At 39.0% G+C, this 27,269-nt stretch overlaps 1 protein-coding gene across 1 annotated transcript in view; it reads right to left on the reverse strand.

The window, feature by feature from the left end:
* Nucleotides 1–881: 881 nt before the first annotated feature.
* Nucleotides 882–27,269, reverse strand: part of LOC136421744 (staphylococcal nuclease domain-containing protein 1-like) — a 159,754-nt gene continuing 133,366 nt past the window's right edge. The window contains exons 18-25 of the mRNA XM_066409258.1: nucleotides 19,988–20,176; nucleotides 16,324–16,456; nucleotides 13,529–13,652; nucleotides 9,738–9,804; nucleotides 3,303–3,410; nucleotides 2,686–2,889; nucleotides 2,456–2,500; nucleotides 882–1,840 (exon numbers count right to left, since the gene is read on the reverse strand). Coding sequence (XP_066265355.1) covers nucleotides 1,775–1,840; nucleotides 2,456–2,500; nucleotides 2,686–2,889; nucleotides 3,303–3,410; nucleotides 9,738–9,804; nucleotides 13,529–13,652; nucleotides 16,324–16,456; nucleotides 19,988–20,176 — 936 coding nt within the window. The 3' untranslated portion in view covers nucleotides 882–1,774. The remainder of the gene's footprint in view (nucleotides 1,841–2,455; nucleotides 2,501–2,685; nucleotides 2,890–3,302; nucleotides 3,411–9,737; nucleotides 9,805–13,528; nucleotides 13,653–16,323; nucleotides 16,457–19,987; nucleotides 20,177–27,269) is intronic.

Below are 27,269 nucleotides of genomic sequence, written 5' to 3' on the forward strand. Positions count from 1 at the left end.
TTACGCAGCTCTCTCTTGTTCAGTTACATGTCACATGTTTGAGTCCTTTTATGAAATGCAGCGGATTTATAAACTTTCATTGCTAATTATGCAAATTAGACCCTGATTTGCATAATTAGTATTTGATTATGTAAAGCATCAATCAAGCTATCTACATACCATAAATCAAGACGATCCGTCGACCCCATTTCTAGTTATTCATGTCCGAAGGTCAAAACAAATAAATCAAAAACACCCACTGCAGTTCCAAACAAGCCGCTAGGGGGCCCAAACGTACACAACTTACTTTATGTGGCATGAACTATCTGCCACTCAAAAATCATGACCGTAGCACTTGCAGAAAATTTGACCTCAAACTCTGAAGCCACGCTGCAGTTTCTAAGGTAACCGCTAGGAGGCCAATCATCGAACTTGACCTTTCCCTTCAAGAAACCTACCCATCTACTAAATATCATGCACAACCATCAACAGCTCCTCGAGGTATGCTGTCTTCAAACAAATACGCACACATACACAGCCCACTGCAGTACTGTAGGAAAATGCCAGGTGACCCAATTTTGAACTTGACCTCCATTTTCACAATTGCTACGCACCCATTAAAATCATGCAGATCCATCAACAGCTCCTTGAGTTATAGTCTACATACAAACACATAAACATACAAAGTCCACTGCAGTACTGTAGGAAAATGCCAGGTGAACCATTTTCGAACTTGACCTTCATTCTTACAACTGCTACTATACTACCAAATATCACAAAGATCCATCAAAGGTTTCTAGAGTTATGCTCTTGACATGCATATAGACCCACTCCACAGCTGGTGTAACTGATAATATAACCTTCTCTGCGAAGGTAATGAGAAATAAAAAGACTTTATCAACTTTCTTGCACAGTTCTGTTTATTTCTTAAGTCCCCCTTGTACAACTTTTCCCTACAGTTCATTCTTAACAGTTTATTCTTTCATCATGACTTATTTGCTAATATATTGGAATGGAAAATGAGAACTTTATATTGTATATAATCAAAAAAATCATATTGTATCAGTCTCTTAATACTTTCTATTACATTCAATTTTCCAGTAACCTACTTTGCTAATTTTGAGTGTTCAAAGACATTCTTACGGTATTTTTTTGCTTTATCTTAAACATTAGTTATCAAGAATAATAATTGAAGATCGCATTTCTTTGGCAAAGATGACAGTTGTATAAAAATATCATCATAACAGCAAATGAGAATCTTTTAACTGGCCATACTTATGATCTAAGTAGGCAAAATTGTATTGTTGGCCCTTAATATCTTGTTACTTGCCAGTGTGCTATGCCAGATTAAGCCATAAGTTAGTTTCTTGAGTAGTAATAATTTAAACACTGCTCAATAAAATCCCTTTAAAACAGATCTCAGAAAGTCAATACTGAGTTTATATCAAGTGAAAATAGTCTTAATATCTGTGTCATTTCATTGCCAAGCATTATTGTTATAATTTGCAGCGGAAGCTTATTGCATTGCAGCAATGTCATTATTTATCAAAATTAAATCAAATGTAAACAGTTGTTTTTTCAGACATTTTTGCTATTATATCAATTTTGTCTTATTACATTATAATTATACATAGTGACTACAAATTACATTTTTACTGTGTACAATAAACTGTAGTAGACGACAAGGTTTTCTCTGGAAAAGTGTACTCTCTCTCTCCGACTGTCAGAACTGTGATCAATTGGAAGACCCTATGTTCCATCTTGTGCTGCTGTGCTTGGTTGTGGGGCGGGCCGCTCAGCGCTTGTAGCCGAACTCCACGGCATCGTCGCCGGTGAAGTCGCCGTACTGCCACAGGTTCAGCTGGGAAGGACAGAAATACATATTCATCACCATCAGACAACTACACTATAATTGAAGATCTCGTACCTAAATTTCTCATATTCAACACAGTGACCAGTGTAAGCTTGTAAGCTTTGGCCCGCTCCCAACGTCTGCTAGCTGCCAACAAAGCTGAATATGTGACGTCCTCACCAATCGTTTGAATGGTAACAGCGCCCAGTCTTGTTGCCAGCTAGTTTGGAGCGGGCCAAAGCTAACTCTAAGGCTGGACTCCAGGCTAGTGATGTTCTCACTGATTCTGTCTAGTGCATTTTCCCCCCTGGCAACAGACATGCATATAGCAGGAAATTGAAAAGAGATACACACTGTAACCTTTCATGACCTATTCTGGGACCAACGTGTCTATTATGTGGAAACAAATGTCGAAACACATGCAGATAAACAAACAGACACACAGAAAACAATACCTCCTGTTTCACAGATGTAATAAGAAAGCTAAATAATGTAACTGACCCCAAGGCAAAGCCAACAACTCATGATCTCAGATCTCTGGTGGTCTCTGCTGACACATAATCCCTGCTCAGAAACGTTTCAATGTTTTAACAGCTTACATACATTACGTAATGATGTTCTTACCCGAGCATTCTTGGCTGCGTCTTGGGCCTTCTTGTAGTCATTGACCTGTAGGAAACAGACCGTAAGTTTGTTAACTGACACACTTGCAAATATAGTTTTTAATGGCATGGGACTTGTGGAAATGTAGTACAGCTTGAATTCCAATGTCAGAATGTGACTGTTTCACTCAATGTCAGTCTAAATGTTGACTGTAGGTGCCAGGCCAGAGAACTAACTAAAGCTAAACCCACCAGTTTCTGCAGCCTTTTCTCGCGGCGTGCCTCCACCATGACCAGCCCATCCTTGACCAGCCCCAGACCGATGTCGGTGGTCTTGTCGGAGGTGAGCAGGATGACCATGTCCGCCCCCTGGTTCTTGTACTCCACGTTCAGCGCCAGCTGCTGGTTCAGGACGTCCTTCAGGAAGGCTTCCTGGGCGTCCTTCTTTGCCTCAGGCTGGGTAGGGGCAGAGGGTATGAAGGGGGTTACTAAGACACATCAACAATGTTCAGACCCTTAAGTTGTCATCACACAGTAGGAAAATAGTTAGCCTGACGGGTCTGGGAGTTTACATTGTAAAGGACATTTTTGGTAGCAATGCAGTCAGTATCATTTGGATCACCATCCGTTTGCAGGTCCACGTTCAAAGTTTTTTCAATGTCATCTTTTTATAATAGTCCTGTGGAAGACAAACTACATTGTTCTTTGTCTCTGCATGTAAATATTGAGGACTGCTGTAGGTATATTTGTATCTCTTTCCTGTGAACGTCAATACATCAGATACAAGTGCAACAAAATAATTATATCAACAGTTAAACAGTTAACATATATAAAGGCAATATTGTGCGGCTGATAGAAACAAAACTTACGTCCTCGGGGAGGGTGACGAAGGCCAGCGTGTACTCGTGTGCCTGGATGGGGAGGGTGTGGAATGTGGAGGGCAGCGCCGCCAGTCTGGCAGCCGGGATCACCTCTCTCTGGAACACAGACACACACAGGTAAGTACATGTATCATTGCAACACTTCTACAATACAAGGGAAAAGAAGCTGTGGAAGACCAAAAGGCACCTTCATCGATACCGTTAGAGCCGACACAAACTTTACTGAAGGAAATCCAGTCCCTGGTGGAAGATAGGATGGCGTAGAGAAGCTTTCAAGTTTAGTTCAAGCGGGAGCTTGACCAAAGTAAAGTAAAGTAAGTACAATTTAATGTAACCCTAGAATCTGCTTAGGGTGTAAAAAGGCTTCAACCCTGAGGGGTTACCAAGATGGTGTCTTGCAACCAAAAAAAAAATAGAATGTGGAAATTGAAATTGAATGAGTGGTATAAAATAATACACAAACAAAAACGGTCATTGGAAAATCAATTCAAGAATATCTTTTATTGGGCCTGTAACTTCATCAGTCTACATATTGAGTATAATTCCAATTAGTCCTGCCATCTAACAGAATTCTTCAGAACTGCAGGAGGTGACCAACTTTTGCAGTCAACAGAGCTGATTTGATTCCAAACTGATCCACATTGACTTCAAAATGCTTTCTTTCCCCCTTTTAAAATCTAAATTGGGCTTAAAACATTCGTTTCATTTTATTTTATTTTATTTTTTTGAAATTGTTTGAAATTTTAATTTTATTTTATTGAAATTGTTTGAAATTTTTATCTTATTTCATTGAAATTGCTTAAAATTGCTTTTCTTTATCAAGATGAAAGGTAGAACTAGAGGGAAAAACCTGTGCCTTGGAGCCACTAAAATAGCATGTGATCTAGTACAACACTAATGCCCAGGTGTCTCCACGGACATATTAAGGGTCAGTCAGTTTGTCCCTCTCTAATTATCACACCAGGTGGTTTCCTCAAAACTCATCATGAAAGACTGATGGATCATGATCTGTTTCCTATAACAGCTCTAAAGCCATGATGAGCCCTTGATGATTGTAACTGTAACTGGACCTTGCATGTTGTACATGTGTAGATTTTGATCAATTTTGCATCATTTAAAAGCTACTAACATGCAGTGTTTGTTTATTTTGGTTAACTGGTAGACCAACTTAAGGTACGACACACCAGTTTTGTAGAGTAGGAACATTTAGTTGCATAAAACTGATATCTTTTTATCCACTAACACCAGGATTGACCACTTCTCTTTCTGATGAGTGTGGTGGGTTCTTTAATGTGCTCGAAGTGTGGCTCTCCTCAAACACGGGAACTCCAGTTTTACGTTCAATCTGAGAGGATGTCCCTAACTGAGCTAGGTACTCATTTCCACCTGAGTCGAGTGAGGAATTTTTACCTTTCCCAAGGGCACAACACTGGGGCCTGCTGGGCATTCAAAACCGGAAACTCTAGATTCCAAGTCAACAACTCTAACCACCAGAACACCTTAAAACATCTACTAGTCAACCTTGTGCCATGTTCATGTAGTACATACTTTTATACAGCTGTATCTAACATCTATCTTTCCTACTGACTTCATCCCACAAGCAATATTTCATAGCCAAAGATTTGGCTATATCGGCAAGAAAGAAAGTTCGGATATCTTACACATTTGCATCTTGGATATTTCACTTCTGCTTACAGTATTGGTAAATCAATGCAATTTCAGCACATACATGTACATGCTTGCTAAGTCAATTATTACTGACCTAATTGACACAATCTTGTACAAACAGGTCAATCTATCCAAGCTGAGGCTTATCATTCTGATTTTATCCCATCATTACGAAGTGATAGCAGTGCAATAAAATCCTGGGAGTACATGCCAATCCTGCTGAAGATTGCGTCACACTCTCGGTGACCTTTGGTCAAATATGGTGATTGCCAGAAGATCACCTACATAACATTGTGTAATTTCAAAAATTGCCAGAGAGTCAAGTTTACAAAATGTAATTTCACCTGAAAATCACATTGGTCAGGGCTGTAAGAACCATTCAGTGATTGAGAGAACACCGGCCGAATTTTGGCCAAAAATGTCTTCTTGACGTCACAAACTCATCAGGCTAGCTGTCATCCTGCAGTGTGAAGCGTACTTTACCACACTTCTTTGACCTTGGAGTTTGTAATTTTTTGGGGGAGGGGGGTAAAAACTTCATGACCTTAGTGTTGTCAATAGCTGGGTGGTTACGCTAGAGGTCACAGGATTGAGAGGTCATGTATTCGAATCCTGGCATTCCTGGCTAGACATTGTGTCCTTGGGAAAGGTACTTAACACAACTTTCCTCAGTCTACCCATGTGTAGACATGGGTACCTGACTTTGGTTGGGGAGGTCAATGGCAGCAAAAGGAGAGAAATGGGCTCTGCCTTCCAATACCGTGTCCTAGAGACAGTGGATAACAACCCGCTGCCCCTACGGACTCAAAAAGGCTATGGGACCTTAAACTTTCTTTTACATCAAGACTTAAATGTCTAGTGCAACATCATTTAGAAGACTTCAAACTCCTACCAGTCTAAGCTTCTCATTCCTGCCTGAGGAAAAGATTAGTGAAAATCCAGGCTTAATGTTGAGACAAATCCTCCCCAAATCCCCTCCCTAAGATGTGAAACTCGTCTTCCGACATCCCTCAGCAGCAGAAGAAGTCTCTGAATCATTTACACATGGCCGCATGACTTATTGGGGATTTCTAATTGAAAATTAAAAATTCATGTTTTCTTATAGGATCTTAGCCTGGAGCTATAAAGTAACAGGGTTTGTTTTTCAGTTGGTTCCGATATGCTGGTACATCGATCAGTGTCGTGCAGCCGGGGGTAGTGTTATATGATTATATAGCTACTACTAACAGTTACTGTACTGTAAATCTCGAAATGGTTGCAGTGGTATTATTTTCGTGGTGACTGCTTACAGAAAAGTCATAACACCGCAAAACTGTTTTCTGTAATTCTATAGTTACACAGTACTATAGAATTGTTTCAACAGCAAATTCAAACTTCATACACAGCACAAAACCTAATTTTTCCTCCTATAAAACCACGGCAAAAATAAACAAATCTACAGTATACAAAAACAGTGAAACCAACTTCACTGAATCCAACACAGAATTTTCCCCTAATATCCCCTGTTGTTGTATGACATAATAACATTAAGTAAACACAAAACAACCCCTTGCATGTATATGTACCATGTGTTGTACATCTGTCTAGCCATTTCATCCCTACTTGTTTGATAAGTCCAATACCATAATCAATGACTGGAATGAAAGTTCAATAAAACCTAATGATTATTATCATGATTATGTGTGATGGCTTAAGCCATCAAATCAAATCTCTGCACTATCCCCACATCACCCCATATGGGTTGAAGACCTTATACATGGTATGATAATTGATTTTTTTGCATAAAGTCAATAAGACAATCTGTTCCCTCTGTTTTTTCCTCACCCTCTTTCTCAGGCATTTTCAACTGTAACTTTTACTTATTGTAGTCTGTTAAAAGACTGTTAAAAGAAATTGAACTAATCTATTAATGGCTAATGTTGGTACTCAAGCCTTGAAATAGCCTTGTCGCAAATCTTGCCAGGCAAACATCATTTAAACCCAATTAGCATTTCCCCCTTCTAGCATCCACCTCTTTCAACAGGAAACCTTAAGCTGTGTTTTAGCTTAGAAGGCTTCCATTTGAAGTTCTACCTGTATATTGAAATCGACCTTCGCATTTTGTGTTGACAATTTGTCTCTCTTATATACCACATTCTACATGACAGCTAGTCCCTGGTCAATGACTAAAATATCTGCTCTTGTTTGTAATTCAAAAGAAGTGAAGGTCATCTTTGCCACTTTTCCCCTGAGTCAATCAGTCAAGAAATACACGTGACGGCACTTTATCTGAATTTCTTTGGGAATAAGAACGCGACTAAAGACAGAAAAGGTCACTGAAGTGAAGATACTGTAAATAGACCATAATTGCAGTTACAGCCTCTCATTAGGGAAACGTTCTAATGGCACAAGAAGGACTAGACTAGAAAATGTACATGTCATTTCTTCTGGCCTGTTTTGTATACCTGTATTGGAAAGGACCTTCACATTTTGTGTTGACAAGTCGTCCCTTTTATACCAAATTCTACATGACAGCCCCTCCCTGGTTTATGACTATATCTATAACACATGTTGTATCTGCTGTTACTTCCAGTTCAAAAGGAGTCAAAGTGACATCTGTGACAATTTCCGCCTTCGAACTTCTGAGTCAATCAGTCAAGAAGTACACATGACGGCACTTTATCTGAATTTCTTTGGGAAAAAGAATGCGACTGAAGACAGAAAAGGTCACTGAAGATACTGTAAATAGATCATTACAGTTACAGCCTCTCATTTGGGAAACTTTCAAATGGTACAAGAGGGGCTAGACTACAAAACATACATCTCATTTCTTCTGGCTCATTTTGTAGCTGCATTGGAATCGACCTTCACATTTTGTGTTGACAATTTTTCCCTCTCATACCAAATTCTACAAGACGGCCCGTCCCTGGTTTATGACTAAAATATCTGCTTTTACTTCCAGTTCAAAAGAAGTCTAAGTCATCTGTGCCACTATTCCACTGGGCCAATCAGTCAAGGTATACATGTGACGGTATTTTATCTGAATTTCTTTGGGAATAAAAATGTGACTGAAGACAGAAATGTAACTGAAGATGTTGTAAATAGACCATCACAGGAAAACTACAAAGTGTACATCTTATTTCTTCTGGCCCGTTTTGTACCAGTATTGGAATCGACCTTCACATTTTGTGTTGACAATTTTTCTCTCTTATACCAAATTCTACATGACAACCCGTCCTTGCTCAATGACTAAAATCTACTGCTTGTTACTTCTAGTTGAAAAGGAAATCAAAGACACCTGTGTCACTTTCCTCCTTAAAATTTCTTCTTCAGTCAGTGACAAGAAATACACCTGATCTGAATTTCTTTGGAAATAGGAATGTGACTAAAGACAGAAATGATGATGATATAAATAGACCATCAGAGTCTGTCATGAGGTAAAGCATAAAATGTACATCTCATTTCTTCTGGCCATCTCATAACCATGTTGTACATGACTTGTATTGGAAATGACCTTCAAATTTTGCTGACAATTTGTCCTCTTACAATATTACCAAGTTTTACTAACAGTAACTGCCGTTCTTTTAGTTCTAAAAGAGTCAAGTTGATAGATCTGTGACACAAAGTTCTGTGTCAATCAAAATTTTGAGTCAATCAGTCAAGAAATAGGTGAGGGCACTTGATTTGAATCTTTTTCTTGATTGAGGAAGGGACAGAAAGGGTCACTGGAGATGCAGTAAACAGACCACCACAGCCTCTCGTGAGGAAATATCTTAACTGGCATCAGATGGTCCAGATTACAAAATGTCATCTCATCATCTTCCTGCCATCTCGAGGGAGAGACAGAGCCAGACATCAGTGTGGCTTCATGTGCAACAGCGGAGGGATCAATCACTGCTACATCCTTAACCTCTGCACCTTGAAGACCTCTGTTGTACTGGTATGCAATACATCGCTTCAAGCAACCATAACCTTCTACCAAATTGTTAACTTGGGAATACTGCACTTTAGCTACAATTTGTCCTGTTGCATCACAGAAGTTTAGAGACAAAGAAAGATTCCAGATTTTGAACTGGTCATAAAGACAACAAAGATGCAGCTTTAAAGGACAGTTGCTCCCAAGAGCAATTATAAAAGGATCAAGTAACTTTAAAAAGTCGCTCCTGACCTTGACATTAACAATGGACAAACAGAAAATGTCTAAAGCATCAAATTGGCACAGTTGGAATGAATTAGCTACAGACAGAAAAATACACATTTATGGCAGGTGAAATACAATTACATGTCTGCATAAAAAAGCTAATATCCCCAATAGTAGAGCTAAGGGCCAAATAAAACAAGTTTTGGGATAGGATCATTTTTACAAACCACCTGGGACAAATGTCAGAGGTTGTCAACTGCCAAATACAAGTAGATATAGTACATGTAATAAGCCACTTCACAGGTTAAAATGTGCATGAGTAGCAAAATGCATCGTGGGTAATATGTCAGAGGTGTAGACCCTAACTTGTTTTCTTGTCTAGACCATGTTTGATACATGTCCAGACATGTTTTGTTTATGTCTCAGGGGCCTTCAACAGTATATTACCCACAATGCATCACAAGGCACATGTGCAGTTCAAACTGTAAACTGGCTTATTGGTGAGGCATTGTGGGAAGGAACATCATTCTATGACACTATTAAATTTGTAGAACAGTACTGATGCCCAGCAACACTCGAATGAAAATGAATGCATCTTAAGTGATTTGTCCAAAGGTTAGAAAATGACCACTCACATTTCCATAGTCCACGTATAAGACGTTGGCTTGGTTCCCAGACACTTTCTCCACTCTGGCACGGTACCTGCATTGATAAACAAGGAGGATGAAAACTATAGACAATAGCATAATCTTTGTTGAATACAAGACATTTTGACAACACAGTCTGGAACATTTAAAAATCTTATCAACTCCACAAATGTGAGGGCAGATTGTAAGACATTGGGGATCATAATTGGCCTGTGACACTTAATGTACATAATTTCTACATGCAAAATGAGCATGTTTTCTTAACTATGTACTTAGTAACTTACTAGGTTACCAGTGCTATAGGAAGAATGGAACATTCATCCAGAAAAACATTCTTTTTGATTTCTATATGTCAAGTAGAGATTGCAATCTGGTAGGATTGTTGATTCTGCCAGTATAGAGATCCCAATCAGTCTGTAAATTTCAAGATATTAATCCCTTAAAAGAAAGAGAGTGCCAGAACTTTTAAACTTTGATTCATATTACTTCAGATCAAATGGATTAAGATTTAGGATTTATAAATAGGAGACCACCCTTACACATCCTGATTGATATAGACTCCTATCAGGATCTTCACCCAGACAAATACATGAAAGTGGATTGTGAATGAATGATATGCATGCATGCATGGTAGAGAAATGATATTAAGAGTTGTCTCATCTCAAAGACCTCCCAGTTGCTACATCTATTAGTCACCCTTTGCGAGCTGTTTCAATCTCAAGTTTGACCCACTTACAAGAATATGACATGATACGTCTTTATCTCAAAGACTACATATATGGGCCACGGTTGATTTCCTATTTTCCGGGTAAAATTCCGGGTTTTGCAGCATCGTCTAGATTCCTTCTGTTGCATCAGTTACATCTTCTGACCAATGGGGTGTGACCTTTTTCATCCCGCCATAAATCGTGTTAGCCAGCGGAGCTGACAGTTCCATTTTCGTGCTGTCATCCGATGTCATGTTGGTGAGCAGGGAGGCATTAAGTCCCTCACCCCTGCTGACATCGGGTACAATATTCTGTCATGGCATTTATCCTGGGACAAGATTAACGATGTCAGGGTCAACTACGTGTCCCCAGAACACTTCAGATGCTTTCCCATGATTTTAAAGTTGGAGTTATGTTGTTTTGGGTTTTCTTCTAGAGCGAGCAATTTGTCAAAGGTTTCCTTCCCAGAACAGGGTTAAACATGCTCTAATTATTCATTTTTGAACTTTGTCTCAGTACAGGTTGTACCAAATATCTTCATTGTTTGAAGGATAAATATTGATTTAAAATTACTCCTTGCAATTAGAAATTTTTCATTTTTATGTCACTCTTCATATTTCACATAATTTTACCAAAAAAGTGTGATTTAGAAATGAGACAATTTTACTGCTAGTTGCAAGCTCAGAAATACAAGGTATGAGTGACAGTTCTACTGAAATCTGGTTTCATTCATAGATATTAAAAAAAAGTCTTCAATTAATATCATACTGTTCAGCAGGACCAATGAAACATGATTTAGTAGAAACTTATTTTCAAATTAGAAGTATAAAATTTCCAAACTCAAACTACAAAATCTAATGCCAAAAATAATTACTCAAGCAACTGGATAAGATTTTGAAACAGTCAGACGTTTCAGACAGTATCCACTGTCTTTCGTCAGTGACTAACGATAGGACTGAGAACACCAGGGGTCTACGCGTTCAACTTTCAGGCACCTGGGATAATGCACTGCCCACCACCCCCCACCCCCGGACAAGCAACATTTAGTTACTGTACTAGAAAAACAGTAGCTAATTGAACTATTGGCATAACTTTGTCTTGAATTAATCTTCTTTTTGAAGACTACTTCAAGACATCCTAAATTGTCTTTACCTCATTAACATATCTATTCAGAGTTTTGGTATAAAGCTGGTGTTCTCAGTCCTATCGTTAGTCACTGACGAAAGACAGTGGATACTGTCTGAAACGTCTGACTGTTTCAAAATCTTATCCAGTTGCTTGAGTAATTATTTTTGGCGTATCTTATTACCTGGATGTCTAACCTTCATCAACGTACAAAATCTAATGTACAAACTTGGAATTTATTTTTTCTCTTACATCTAAATCTATGAGACACGACTTCTCAACAACCTTCTTGGTACACAGAATTATTAATGACTGTCACATAAGATATTTCAGAAAGGGTGCGGTCAAAATTCTAGCCAGTCAATCTTCCTTAGAGGAGACAGGGTAGAGTACAGCCTCCCAGGCACCTCTGACCCCCAAATGGAGGGTATCACATGTCCAAAGCCATGGATCATCCATCTTGAGAATGGCTTAAGAATCCCACTCCATTTTGAGTTATAACGGATACATGTCTGTAAGTTTTAACTCGAATAGACCTTTTTACAGTTTGCATTCATATATTTGTACATAGTACACACAGGCACGACGTATATGACCTAAATAGCTAGAGGGTAAAACCATCATCCTTTTAAAAAAAAGTTCCCTGCATACTACTGGGGAGCGTGTCATCTTTTTTGCAGCAAAGAAGGCAAAGAAAGGAAGCTAGCATTATGCATACTAAGGGCCAGCTCGCATTACATACATTGTAGGATCATCGTATGTTTCAAACCCTGCCAAAAAACACCAGGGTATGAAAATGCAAAGCCTTCAAACGTTCTTACGATATGACAACAGGACCAATATATGTGTGAAGTCTTATCGTGAAAAGGTCTCTTACGATGTCTTTGCAGTGCTTTTAGTTAGTAAAACGTATACCACCCAGATGGGAAAAGGAGTGGAAGTTACAGGGCCACTTGTTCCAAATCATCAAACTGTATTTAACTGGATATTTTACAGCATTATGTCTGGGATGAAGAGGCCAGGTTTTATTCCGTGCATGATCCGTGGCTTCCAGCGGCTCGGAAAAAAGGACAAAGTACGTCACAAGATGCCCGTATTCCACCTTTACGATAATGACCTTGAACGTTAAGCTTTCACCATTGCGAACTTGAGAATGTAAGAACCCATATTGTCATGTTATACGCCATGTTTGGGACTCGTAACTCTGCGTTTACTGCATTGCGTCAGCCGAATTGGAACCTCCATGACTCATACTGTCATAAAAGGTCCAACTGTGGGTGTAGATGAATATTCCAAACTTTATGGTACCTCAAGGATCAACTACATTTGATGCATTGCTTGCTACAACTCAAGAAATCTGTTACACCATAAAATCTTAAAGGAAGGATATTAGAGACTTGCCTATATACTGTGAATCTTTTAACTTTTGCAGTGGTTTTATTTCCTTTCAGTATTTGCAGTGACCTTTCGGCTTTTAACCGCAAAATCATGACAAAAACAAATTGTGAATATGTATCTCTTGTGTGACTTCTCTACTACATGTGCAGCATGGTTCAACCACGAATTCAAAATACGTGAAAACCTCTTCTTCCACAAAACAAAGCCATCACAAACGTAGATGAGTTTACAGTACATGTACATTTTACTCGTCAAGGTGTATAAAGAAGGTGTAAAAATTACCGTGTACAGTACTTATATCTTACTGACAGGCTGACTTTTGAATAAAGATTAAATTCAAAGGTAAACTTGAAAAATACCCGTTTTACCCACACTCCTTTTCTTCCATTCATCTGTAAATTAAGCTTGCCATCCAGCCTAAAAGGGAACCTGCCCACCCAGTGTCATTGACCTTTAACCTTCAGACTGCTAAAGTTACTGTTTGGTACAACATTTGTATTGGTTATGAGGTTAGGCAGCAGGGAGAAGGTTAATCTCTGATTTACTCACCATTCCTCATCCACGAACTTTGCGGCACACAGGTCTCCCTTGCGTGGGGTGTAGGCCCCCTGGAGAGGGGGGGTGTCAGTCATCTCGGTACGCAGTTCTTCCATCATCTTCTCCAGATGTGGGCCTGCAGAGTAATTAAATCAACAGTCAACAACAACAACATACATCACTTCTTTTTGAGCACCAAAAAATTATAACTTACAGAACAAAAACATTACCTCCCTACTGCAGTGCTCAAGAAAACACCTAGGGCCCAAAATGTAGTCATTCATTTGAAAAGTCCTGACCTGAAGAAGGCCCGATTCACACAAGGAAAGTTGCTGGACGTACAATATAGTCATACATCCGGGGTCGTATGGCGCCATTTGTTGCTGGATGTAAATCGGCCTGTGATGTCATGCTACATCTACCTTGGAGGTGGCGTACAACGATTCAGAAAAATTCCTGTCGTACGACACACCTGCCGATATACAACCATTTAGGCCTCTAAGACCCTGGATGTATGACCTTGTTGTATGCAGTCACTGTACTACGCAGTTGTCGTAGGTCTAGCAAGTTTCTTCATGTAAATCAGGCCTAAATAACAAACCAACAAATTGGTCAATGTTGGAGATTGACCAGCAAGAGGAATAAAAAACAGGTCCATAACATTTCTATCATAAAACATGTTCCGACTGACAAATCTTTTTCTAACATTATTGTAAAAGAGGGAGTGGACTAATTTTGCAAGAGAAGGGGCTATACAAAGATATGTGCAGGGGTGTTAAAATGATACGTTGAAAATGACATTGTGTGGAATTGAAAGGCACAAATTTTTAAAACAAAGACAACTTAATATTTGATACACTATGGAAACACATTTTACTTTTAAGTAAGAGTAAGACTTAGTAGACTAAGTGTGGCTTGATCATTTTAAGACACACAGTATGATAAAATAGCCATTACCATAAAATCGGTCGTAAACCATTATTAGCTGTTGAAAAACATAAAATATATGGAGGCGGATATTCATAAACACATTAACTTCAGGACCATGTATTAGAGTAACTGTAACTTGATTATCACGCGATAAAACGCAACATTTTCTACTGTATGATTTTATGGATTCCCCTCCACTGGAAGGGAAACATTTATGAGACATAACTTCTTTACAACCTTACAAACTGAATCGAAGACTTTATTGATGAAAAGACGACAACACTGCTACATGTATATGCTGTGATACTTGAAACTTATGCATGGTGAGTTAATTCTTGAGCAACAAAGTGGAAAAATTACAAAAGAGCAAGAAATTGGCCCCAGCAAAAGACTTTAAGTTAGCATTGTTAAAAACCTTTGGTCAAATTTGTTGATTGCCAAAAGGTTGCCCAATTTCAAAATTACCAGTCTGAGAGTGAAGCATTATCTTTCGCCTGAAAATCTACTCTCAGATTGTTACATTATTAATGAAAGTTTAATTGCAAGTTCTTGCCCGAGGGCTTATTGCAACATGGAACAATGTTAAGAGAAATGTTTAAAGATAGTGTAAGTTAACACTGGCGACAAGTGGAACAAGTGACTGTTCTAAAAACTGCTATGTAATACAATCTACGCTCAATTCAAACTTAACTCTGTTACGCTGGCTTAGTGAACTGTGAACATCAGCCAACCTGTCCCTATATAAAAACCATGCTATTAAGAGGATAGTAGCCTTACTGCTGCCAAAAATGTCCTTTACGTTTAGAACTGGCAGACTCGACAGGCAAGCTATCTAACCTGCTGTCTGCATATGACGCTGGCTTCAGGACTACACTTATTTACGCTACAGTAGCAAAAAAGATCTGAAAAAATGTTTTGGTTGTCATGTTGCATTTGCTTGCAAAAGTGGGCCATTTAATTTCAATTCGTGTGTTTTATTGCCATTAAAACAAGTCGGTGTCTTAATCATTAACTTAAAAGCAGTCTACGGCCCCAAAAGGACCACCATAATTGTCACGTACTGCTCATATATGTTGAACATTGATTATATGTTATATGTAATAAATGGCTGCTGTCATGCCCAACTAGTTACATAGTGCAGTTATTACATTCTGCAACAGCAGGAATTAAAATTGCTCTCATGTAGAGTTTCATGTGATTGAATTCTGGTGCAAGATCATTTAATGCAATCTTCCTTTTCTTGAATAAACAAATAAACAGCAATTTATTATAGATACGAAATCTAGTATGACGATTTTGTGGGTACAAAAATCGGCTGAAGCCAATCTCTAGAAAGCCTTGAAATTATTCTACATTTGCAAAACTTTATTTGAAGATCATAAAAACTCAAAGTGAATTCATGTGAGGGTAATAAATCTGATCTTAATTGGTGGTACCATAGCTGTGTAATTAGCTCTCCAACAATTATCATTAATTGGTAAATTTATTTTGTGTTCCAATAAACAAGGTTTCTATTGATCCACTTACACCAAAAACTCCATTTGGCTATTTATCTATATACATGAGGTGAATTTCTAATTTACTTACAAGATTTTGTAAGACTTTTTAAAAGTAGACAGATTAAAGGAAAAATCAAAGTAAAAATATGAGAAATTCCACTAGCCTTCATAAATAGAAAGGATCATCACAATGTGTGAAGTAAACACAATAATATATAATAACAAAACATTTAGGAACAGCAGAGGCCAGCCACAAGAAGATATGGGAGTGATCAGAAGTGATCAGTAAAATCGAGAAACCATCTAGGAGCTTGTAAGGGAAATTTTGAAAACTTTGTGTTTGTTTTCTTCAGACTCAGATAAAGACAGGTTACTTACCAGTCTCCATATCCTGTGCGTAGAACTTCATGTCCTCGCCGACCTCTGTCACCACGACGTCCTTGTAGTTGACATTGCGCTCAGCCTCCTCCACAACCACGATGTCCTTAGGCTCCTCATAGTTGGCCCAGATCTATAGACATTTAAACACAAACTTCAGTCATATTATCTGCTGTGAAGTTGAAACTAAGACTGAAAGGTCATCTAAGTTGGTTCAATAATGGGGGACAATAAGCTGCTTCATGGTTTGAACTGCTCATGTGCACGCTGTGATGTATTGTGGATAATATGTCAAAGTTGAAGTCTCCTAGCTGAAAACACACATGGGCATGTATTAAGCATGGTCTAGACAAGATTCGTTTACAGGTTAGTGGCCTTCACCTGTTACTCACAACGCATCTCTTTTTCATTACCTGATTATACAGCTAGCATTTTTAACGCAAGATCAGAACACAAAACAGACTTCAGAAGATAGTTGTTTAGGCACATTAAAATTCTGATGGCATAGTTATGTTTGCTCATTTTGCAGCTTCTTTGCAGGATTTACAATATGGTCAGAATCAAACTGTCTTTTTTGGTAACAGAAGAAAGTTGATGCCCACACAGATGTTTTCCATGTAATCAAGTCAGCATGGCCTTACTGTCATGCAAATTGGAGTACTCTATCGTGAGCTCAAGGCACAAAATTGTATAAGACAGTATTGCACCCCAGGTCTCTCGTGGGACAACACTTAAGGAAAGTGCCTCCCCAGAAGGACCCTAACCACTACTTTCCCACATGCCCCTTCAACCCCGACCCCTCTGGAATTAAGTCTACCGAGGGTGCTGGTCAAATTTGGAATGACAGTAACTGAATGATACAGGTGGGTGACCTGGAATTGTGAAAGCGTCCACTTTGGGGACTCTTGTAGACAGGCCAGGTCGAGGGACTACCTCTTAGTAGACAGGCGTGACATGAACTAGAATTTCTGAGTAGAAAGGAAAACATGTCAACCTCCTGTGAACAGTTACGCTTACAAAGTAGGACATTCTGCACTTTACGTCTTTTGTTTTGTTCGTATAACTGGTAAATTGCCTCAACGCATAACACACCAGTTTAAAATTGGTGTGTTATTCATTGAAGCAGTTTACCAGTAACAATGCAAGCTGAGTGAGACCAGAATATAAATTTGATTCATTCAAATCTATTATCATTGGCAAGTGTGGTGTTTCTTTAACATGCTTGAAATGTGGCCCTCTTCAAACATTCACCCTAGAGTACACCTCTTACCAAAGCTACATGTGTAAGTACTCCTTTATACCTAGGTCGAGTGAAGAAATAGGTGTTAAGCGTCTTTCCCAAGAATGAACATTTGACCCTGCTTAAAGGATTCGAACCCTAACTACAAGGCCACTTTACCACTATTCCTAGCATGTTCAGCGCTTCATATGCCTCAGACATCGATTCTCACATACTAATTACTGTATCCCCAACCTCTGCAAAGTTGCTCGATTATACAACACGAGATACCAGTAGTTAAATTCCTCATTTACGTCGGAAGTGTCGTAGTGTCAAAAATGCCATGAGCTAGCAGTTTCTTCTTCACAAACAACTCTTTTACACGTCCTGTGTATTCCCAGACCAGTATTCACCACACCGTAACACCCTGCAATAACCCAGCTTTAAACTGATTTGATGTTAACTACAAAGTAACAAATTTCCAAGGCTGTTTCCATCCAATGGCTGTATAGGTGCAATCTGCATGGCTAACCACTATCTTACTGTCGTAACGCAGTAAACACCTCGCAAAGCAGGGCTGTTTTCAGCCTGGTTTCCCGCGGCCCAGACCTCGCGTCTCCTGTCCTAAAAACCCTATCAACTGCCGCAATCAAGTCGCTCGCCCGGCTCACACAGCGTAGCGTATTACTGTATTACACACTAACAGATTGGTGCGGGAGCTTTGTCCGCTGTGAGCCACTTCTGAAGCAGGTGCAGGATCAATCAAACTTTAACAAAGAAGTGTGAGAGCGAGATTGGTCATCATAACTTCTCATGTCAACAAGACACTCCTGGGTTGCCTGATGGGCTGCCATCAGTAGAGATGAGTGCAAAATTATAATATTACTCTACTTGCTTCATTTGAATCTATGCAATGTACATGTGTATCATTTGATTCAGAAGATCAGTATTTTGTACAGAGATAGTACTTCAATTGACATTCTAACGAATACGCTGGATAACACGAGAGTTGATATTATAGTTGAGCAAATCTGAAACTGATAATTCTTGGTGAAATCTCATAAAAATGTAAAAACACAACGATTCTAATCCAAATGGCCTTCGGAGATCACAATATAGGTATTGCAGCTGCATCTTTCAAAATGCAATGTCAGCAGTCCCAAGCTCTACCCAAAAAAATTGTGATGAAACTCCATCCATGCCTAAGAATCAGTAACGTTAACTGTTCAAGCATATCTACCAAACCATTCAATAAAAATGCCACTCCAACTGTTCTTGAGCTTGTCTTGCCTGTCTACAATGCTAATATAGAATACCTCCTAAACTTATCCCACAGTTTGCATCGACACTTTCTGGGCTGGGTGCCTGGAATAAAACTTATCGTAGCATAACAGAGACTTGATCTTCAGCCAAAAATTCACATGTGCCAGAAGTAATATTCCTTGGTTATGTTTAGTTTAAATCATTAAAAAATCTGTGAAGATATCAAGAAGAAGAATATTATGCTTCCATAATTTTTACCTTGTTTGTCATAACATCCCTTACTGTAAAATCTGTGACTAGAAATGAAGTTGTCGTTGAGCCATCTTGCAACACCTTAAGTTCAAACAAATCAAAGTGGGTACTAAAATTTTCCCTTTTAAGAAATTTTTCACTTAAACATTGTCCTTTTCATGAACCTGTTTTGATTTGAATTTGCGTGAAGGCACAGAAGGCTATAAATGCATTCCAACAAGTGTACACGGCGGGTCCTCCATTTTGAATGCTCAAGCAGTGTACTCTATCTAAAGCACCACCAATCAACTCAGCTTGGAACTGACGCACTAGGTTTGTAATTTCCGTGTAGGATGTTTAATGGTGGTAATTTGAATCATCAGAAACATAGTGTTTAGTGTAAATACAGGAAACAACAGAATCTGATGATAAACCGGGTAGTGAGGGAGTGAGTGTCTTTTAAAGTTTCAACTGATATTTTCTGTTTAGTAAACTCTAAATGCTTTTTGAAGTTTCAGTTGAAAATTACTAAATACCATTATGTTTTCTGAAGTTTTATCTTGAAATTCACTGATTACTATCATTTCTAAACTATTAATCAATGAAATTCACTAAGTAACATATTTCCTGAAATTTCAATTGCTAACGATCATAATCTGGGACATCTGACCTTGGGCAAGAACTGTCTCCAGCTTTAATTTTTTCCCTGTCCCACTTGTTGTTTGGTACAAGATGTTGCTAATTTTTGTTTCTAAATCTGTAATCTTCAGCTTACGAAAATACGTTTTGCATCAATTTCATGCTAATCATAAAGTTCAGATATCTTGGACGGTGTAAAATATTTCTCTGTACCAACAAGCAAATTTCCACCTGGGATGGATCCTAGAGACAGAAATGCCATATCCCAACAATACAGTTTTACCTTCATGTAGAAAAAAAGTGAAACTTTACCTTGATCTTTTCCTTCTTGGCCTCCTCCTCTGCAGACACGAGAGTGTGGTAGTACTGGCTGCGCTCGGCGGTGAAGTGGACCTTGGACAGGCCTTCCTTCACCAGTGCCACCGACAGGTTCACTCCGTCAACAAACAACCAGCCAATGAAGTTCCCAGCCTTGTCGATGTTCTCCACTTCAACCTCCACCTGCAGAAAACCACAAAAAGAACAGTTCTTAGATTGTTACGAGTTTGATTCCTGGCATTCCTGGCTAGACGTAGTATCTGTATCTGTATACGTAGCTATATATGTGTAGCCGGTATAACAGCCCTTCGGCGTAACACACCAGCTTATAGTTGTATCCTTTTGAAAGGCACTTTACATGACTCCACATTGAGTGGTGGTGTGGTGTAAAATGGCTAGGCTAGCGGACATGAGATCACGAGGTCAAAGGTTCGATTCCTGTCATTCCAGGCAAGACATTGTGTTCTTTAAAATGGCACTTCACCCAGGTGTAAAAATGGGTACCTGGCTTCGGTTGGGGAGGTAAGGGGTGGTGGAAGGAGAAGAATGGGCTACACCTTCCAATCCGTGCCCTAGAAACAGTGGATTAACAACCCACTGCCCCTACAGTCTCAAAGACTCCGGGACCTATACCTTCTTCAATGTCACTGATTTTGATGTGATGAAATTTGTATTGAAAGATTTAGGACACAAAAACAATTCTAAACACTCGTATGACTCCATGTGTCGCTACGATTTTCCTGAAGTTCATAAGTTCTTGCCACATGTCCAATCAATACGTAGCTAACAACGCTCCAATGAAGACAGATGTACCTTTGCCATTACCCAGTAATCTATGACCGCTATCCGTACCGAAAAAACAATCCACCGGAAACAACACGCTCACTGATGACCATCTGGGATGAAAAATGACCAGCTAACCTCAAAGATTGACCACTGATTGAAAACTTCAAACTCCTTCCATTAACCTACTTTTGCACTGAGCTTTTGAGTGGTCTTTTATGGTCGCATTAATGAAGAAAAATCCTTCCCCATCCTTTACAGTGGGCCGATCCATTCTCAATAGCACCTGGGACGTGTCATGCCAACATGGGGGTGTGAGAGAAATGCAACGTTGGGGCAAAAAGTCTTTCATTGAGTAGCAGCGCATTCATCATAGAGTGCCGAACGATTTTGATGTAAAGTTATCAAACAGGTTGTGACAGTACTAACCACCAACAAAGATCTTAGACAGCCTTATCCGTAACAAGACAGCAGAATTTTACTCTACACATGCATGACTATCCCAAGAAAACCCATCTTTTACAATCGTACGATGATTGTGCAATGTATATGACAAAGCCATAAAAGAGAACACTTCATTGAAATTGCAATATATGTGTACCAAGCTTGAACAAAGCCTAGGTACAATGCATGTACATCACTCAAATTTTTCAGTTGAAAGAGCAGTTCCTGTAGTAACAAAGAAAGACAGAGCAACTGTCTAAAGTTTTTCGGAGGCCTACAATATGATGTGTTGGTCTGTACCATTGGCTTAGCCTAGCTATACTGCTATAGTAAACACTTTTCCATGTTATATGGAAACACGCAGAAGTCTTAACCACGACATAGAGTCAAAGTGAAGGCAGTGAGTCAGGAGAAAAAGGAACATACAGGCTACGCAAGATAACAGTTACACGAGCAACTGGATAGATTTTGAACACGATCAGATGTTTGAGGTAGCATCCACTACCTTTTGTCAGTGACTGAAGAAATCTTAGACTTCACCACGTTTTAAACAAAAAGAAATTGACTGATAAGTAAATGAGGTGTAATTGTGGCCCTTGACATAGACTATCGGATGTAAGGAAGACCCCTTTGATGCACTGTGAAACTTCCCTACGTATTGGACTCAAAAACGTTATCATGTTTTGCAAGACGAATAGCAGCATTGACCCAGATACATAGAAGTGCGTCCGCACGTCCGCGTGTGATGTACGACACCGCTGCCCCACGAGATGTTTCTCCATCTGCGACCGTCAGAGGAGGACGCATGTGTTTCTCGCATCTGGTAAATCCCGCCTCGCAGCGAGGTGTTAGAGGTGCCCGCCTAGTCACGATAAGTGCGACCCGACCGTCACTCCGCGGGTCCTCACATTTGATGGATAAGGTCATAGGGGTCAATCAATACAAAATAACAGTGACAGCCTCTGTACAGTCATACCTCAAAGGAATATGTTCTAAAACTAAAAAGAGAAAAGTAAACAACGCTTAAGGGTGATTAACCGGGATTGCTTGCAAATTTGCAACAAAAATGTAACGGAACTTCAATTCAGTCATCGGTGACTTAAGTTAGATAAATTGCAATTTGTGGCCCGTAATGACGAAACATGAGATTCCTGAATAGGTCATTGAATTTTTAAAACTCTGTCTGCGTCCCACTAATAAATGGGAATGAAAACCATTGAAAAATCAATTCCTATGACTACTAAACACACAGAGGAAGCCTGTACTATACCTATATCCAAGTCTATGAATCAACCTTCACAAATAACTCTTAATTAAGAAGTCTACAGTGTCTTTCAGTGATCTTGAAATAACCCTTGATGCAACATCATGCTAGTTCTAAGACGCAGCGCAGATATGATTTAATATGATGGAGCATAATCTGATTTTCATATCACCATATGGCAGAGTTATGGCTTGATAATGAAGTGTTTTCTGGGTCATCGGTGGCCTGATCAGGCCATGCCACATAATCCTGGGACATCTGTGCTGCATCTGATTACTGTGAGGGATGGCCGGGACACGGAAGGGGTGAACTTTATGGGCCAAAATGAGGCACGACAGGCTGGAAACCTCCAGAATAGGACTTTAGGGGCTTTAACCTCTTGTATCGGGGGGAGTCTACACATATGTATGCATAAGGATTTTACAGAATTCATACAGACTTTACAGAATAAATATAGATCAAATTTAGATAAATTCAGAAAATCAACTGCCAAGAAACGTGAATTCTAAATACAATCCACTACTAAGAAAAGGATCTTACAGAATTCACACTAGTATTGCTATTAGTAAGGGCTGTATGTATTCATGTTATTGGTAACAATGGTATTTTAAAAACAATTCAGAGTTACTGTCACTAGAGTGGATGCATCCTTTTGCACTTCACATCAAGGAAAAACAAAAACATTAGACAGTAAAAAATTCCAAACACATAATATCATAAATGTGGCTTGTAACATTATAAAATACAAGCCAAACCCGCAAACAATATACAACCCAAGACTGCTTCACTCAAAGGTATACTTGTTGTAAAGTACATATTTCCAATTTATAGGAACGACTGCCACTCTTTTAAATGTGCATGAGGGAAATCATATAACCTCACGCAGCGCCGATTCCAACACAGTACATCATTGCCTGAATGTGAAGGACTTCTACAGAGTTATGCGGATGTACAACAGCAGTATTGAACAATACGGGAAATAGGAATGGAAATTTATTGATGTTAAAGTAGAGCACAAGTTGGATGAATTAATCAACAGATATTGGGGCTACAGAGCCAACAAAGTCAGCGACTTTGTATGACATGCCCTTGAATAAAGGATAACACTACAGAGACAGCTATTCATGTCACCATTACAAGTACTGCAAATGCAGAAATGTTTGTTGGGGTTTTATGTTCGCGATTTTCGCTGTAAACTTTTCGCCACGAACTTGAAACCACCGCAAATATTTTTGGCCTACTACACCCTTATCTATCATTGTCTCATACGCGAACTTAAAACTACCACGAACACTCCCCCTACTGTGAAATTCAAACCAGCTGAACTGAAATACATCTACAGTACTCCAACTGCAAAGCTGTTTTTTTGGGGTTCGTACTGTTAAGAAATGAAATGAAAACATGCATACACAATGCTGGTAGGCTGAGGTGATAAGAAAGTCATTACTGAGAGCTTTCTGTATCCCAGATAACAACAGTAGCTAATTCAGCACCAAGGACAGCGACATCTCCCAAACTTTTCCTTGATAGTAAAACTAACAGGAATGTCCTTTTTTCGTTTTTACTCTACTTAATGGGCAATGAATAAGCCTGTGTTATGCCAATTTCAACAGTCCCTTACTTCAAAACAACGTCAAGGACTTTCACAGAGCCATGTAGACAACAGAAAGATTTAGTGGTATAGGGCGGAGGAATGGACATTTCATTGAATTTAAAGCAGCGCACAATGTTGCCAAATTAATCAACAGATTACATGCCCGGCTATAGACTACTCAGAATTCAGGAAATGTCAGTGACACGCAAGCCAAGCTATAAAACAAAAGAAGTACTTCTTACATATTAGGTATTCACATGTTGTACCATTACAAGTACATGTACATTAGCTGCAAAGCTGTGATTTTGTCACTTCACCATTTACCAATTAAATACTTTGAAATACTGTAATTGCTTTTAAGTTCATGTGTTTTAATTACGTGGTAGGGAGAAAATGGAGTGTTCGCAGTGATTTTAATTTCGAGTTTGAAACAATAGTAGACTAGGTGTTAGGAGGTCAAAAACTTTTGCGGTGGTTTTAAGTTTGCAGCGAAGAGTTTACCGCTATAACCGTAAAAATAAAACCACTGCAAACATTTCTGCATTTACAGTACATGTCTAGCACACAACATGGTTACCAAGAGCTTCCCAAAACAGAAATAAAAGCAACAGAAAAGTCAGTAACAGGGACATCTTCCTAACTATCACAACTTCTTAGTAATAGGACTTTCCTTTTACTTTTTACTGTGCATAATGGACAATGAATAAGTCCATATGTTGTGCCAATGCCAACAATCCCTTACTTCAATGTCAATGATTTTTACAGAGCTGTGTGAATGGCAGAAGGATTGAGTGGTATGGCACGTAGGAACAGACATTTTATTGATTGAAAAGCAGCATACAATATGGAAAAATTAATCAAAGGATTACCTGGGTCAATAGACCACTTAGAATTCAGGAAATGTCCCTGACATCCAAGCAAAGCTATATATGATAAAAACTGTACTTCTTACATTGGTATTCACATGCTGTATGCTGCATAGGTGTGATTGTGTGATTTCACCATTTACAAATGAAATGCATATCCTTAACACTTTTGTGTAGATAAGTGGTTGCTGAGAGCTTTCAATAAGTCAGCTTTTCTAGATATAGCTTTTCTAGATATAGCTATCAGTCGTATTTTGTATTAGTAGCCTATTGTTACAACAAAGTCAGTCACAGTTCACTGTTACATGTATGTTTTTCCCTGTTTCTACAATTAGCCCATGGGCATGGACTTGCAATAAAACTTTCATTGTTGACATTTCACCAATAAAAGTCAAACTCATATCCACAACACTGGCACTGATCCAACAAGGAAGTACATTTTTGTACCAGTAGTATTTCAGCACTTTTCATAGGCTTAATACCAGCAGAGCTTTCATCACCAAGGACAGGGCCATCTCCCTAATTATTCTTAAAGCGAAAATCTGTTGCAACTAATAATACATATTAGTATTAGGCAAGTATCCTGCATCAGATCTCATGATGATCTTGTCCTTTATTCCTAAATGCCCTCCCTAACCTTGCTCACCTCCCTTTACCTCAGTGTCGGCTCCTTATTACCTATTCCTAGAAAAAGATATATTCCCTTTTCCTAGAAAAACGTCTGCTTCACACAGATATAGTATAAGCTCCTGATTCCCTGGCAAACTAGTGCGACCTCCATGACTAGACTCTAAGGCTATAGAGACTAGATAGTTTCTCCCATGACCATTATAAGGCTGACTAAAACGTATCATATCCAAAAGAGGGATATAATCAGGTGCAGTAGTAATCCTCATGCATCCTTATGTATCTAACAAGAGGCTGTAACCACCGAGCAACCACCGAGAGACTAAAGATTTGACAGGTTGCTCATCAAAATTTCATTGACAAAGAGCAAAATTTCTTACATTTTGTGTGTTCTGTTGTCTTTTGAATCATACCTTTACATCTTGCATCATATTCCAAATATGAAATCAAGGGTTACACACATTTGAGTTTGGTCGCTCTCAGTCGCTCAGTGATTGTGGTCTAGTGCAAACGAGGCCTAACTGTCATGTGAGAGCCATAGCCAGGGGAGATATGGGTAACAGCAGCTTTAGGATTTATGTTGGACCAGACACATTTAGTGTGTTTGACGTCTGGGTAGGATTTGGGAGATGAGGAGAGGATGGGGGAAGATAATGCTTAGAATATGATTATTATGCTTCACTTAATACAATAACCAATGACTTTATTCATGCCTATTTACAACCATCAGCCATGGATGACAATTATGACTATACATACTATGGATAACGATTTTGTATAAAGTTGCCCTGTATACATATTGTTACCCAGTTTCCCCACTTTAACCCCCAGCTTGCTAAGGTAGCCATTCTGCACAAGATTTGTATTGGGGGGTTAGGTAGCAGGGAGAGGGTTAAGAAACATGACATATACGTAATGTTATAACGTTACCTATCCAATCGATAGGTAGCCCTCAGGTCACTCTGGGTGAGTGGCTCCTGTATAACTGACCAATACCAACAGCCCAGTCATACATACATTGCACAGCCCAGCCAATGGGGGCTGAATCATGACCTGTTATGCAACGTTCCAAGGACATCAGCCTCATGTAATTTGAGACTGCTGTAATTGAATTGGCTTGTGGTCAATTGCACAACCCAACATGTTATATTCTTGTCTTGTACATTTACCTGTAGTACTGCAATGTAGAAAAAGCTTTGAATTCTCTCTGTCTCACTCATTGTTTTGGGAGCCCAGTCTTGTAGATTTTCCTTGTAAAATTTATCATTTTACATTTTTGTCAGTTTCATGTTCTAGAGTTTTTAGACAGGCTTAAGATTTTTGTCTGTCCCAACAAGCAAATTTTTGTCCAAGACAGAGGAACATATTCAATCCGAAAAGTAAAAAGTTAGAATCATCTGAAATTTCATCAATGCTACATTTGTAGATTTAATTTAATAATCTAGAAATATTCAGTGATCTCTCAATGCAAACTCATGATCACAGTGATGACCATTTGCGCCGTCTTCTATTGTTACTAATACTCAATATCCAAGCGGATGTCAAAAGGTAAATTGGTTACGTTTTTCAGAAATGACCTGCTAGGAAAGGGTAACAATTTTGCCACCCTACATCTGTTTGGAGATGAATCACTGTTTTAAATACAAACTCAAAGGTAACTCTTGAGCTCATGTTGCCATGAAAGTTATCTTAGTTTGA

The sequence above is a fragment of the Branchiostoma lanceolatum genome, chromosome 16 (assembly GCF_035083965.1).
Source record: "Branchiostoma lanceolatum isolate klBraLanc5 chromosome 16, klBraLanc5.hap2, whole genome shotgun sequence".
Taxonomy (NCBI): domain Eukaryota; kingdom Metazoa; phylum Chordata; class Leptocardii; order Amphioxiformes; family Branchiostomatidae; genus Branchiostoma; species Branchiostoma lanceolatum.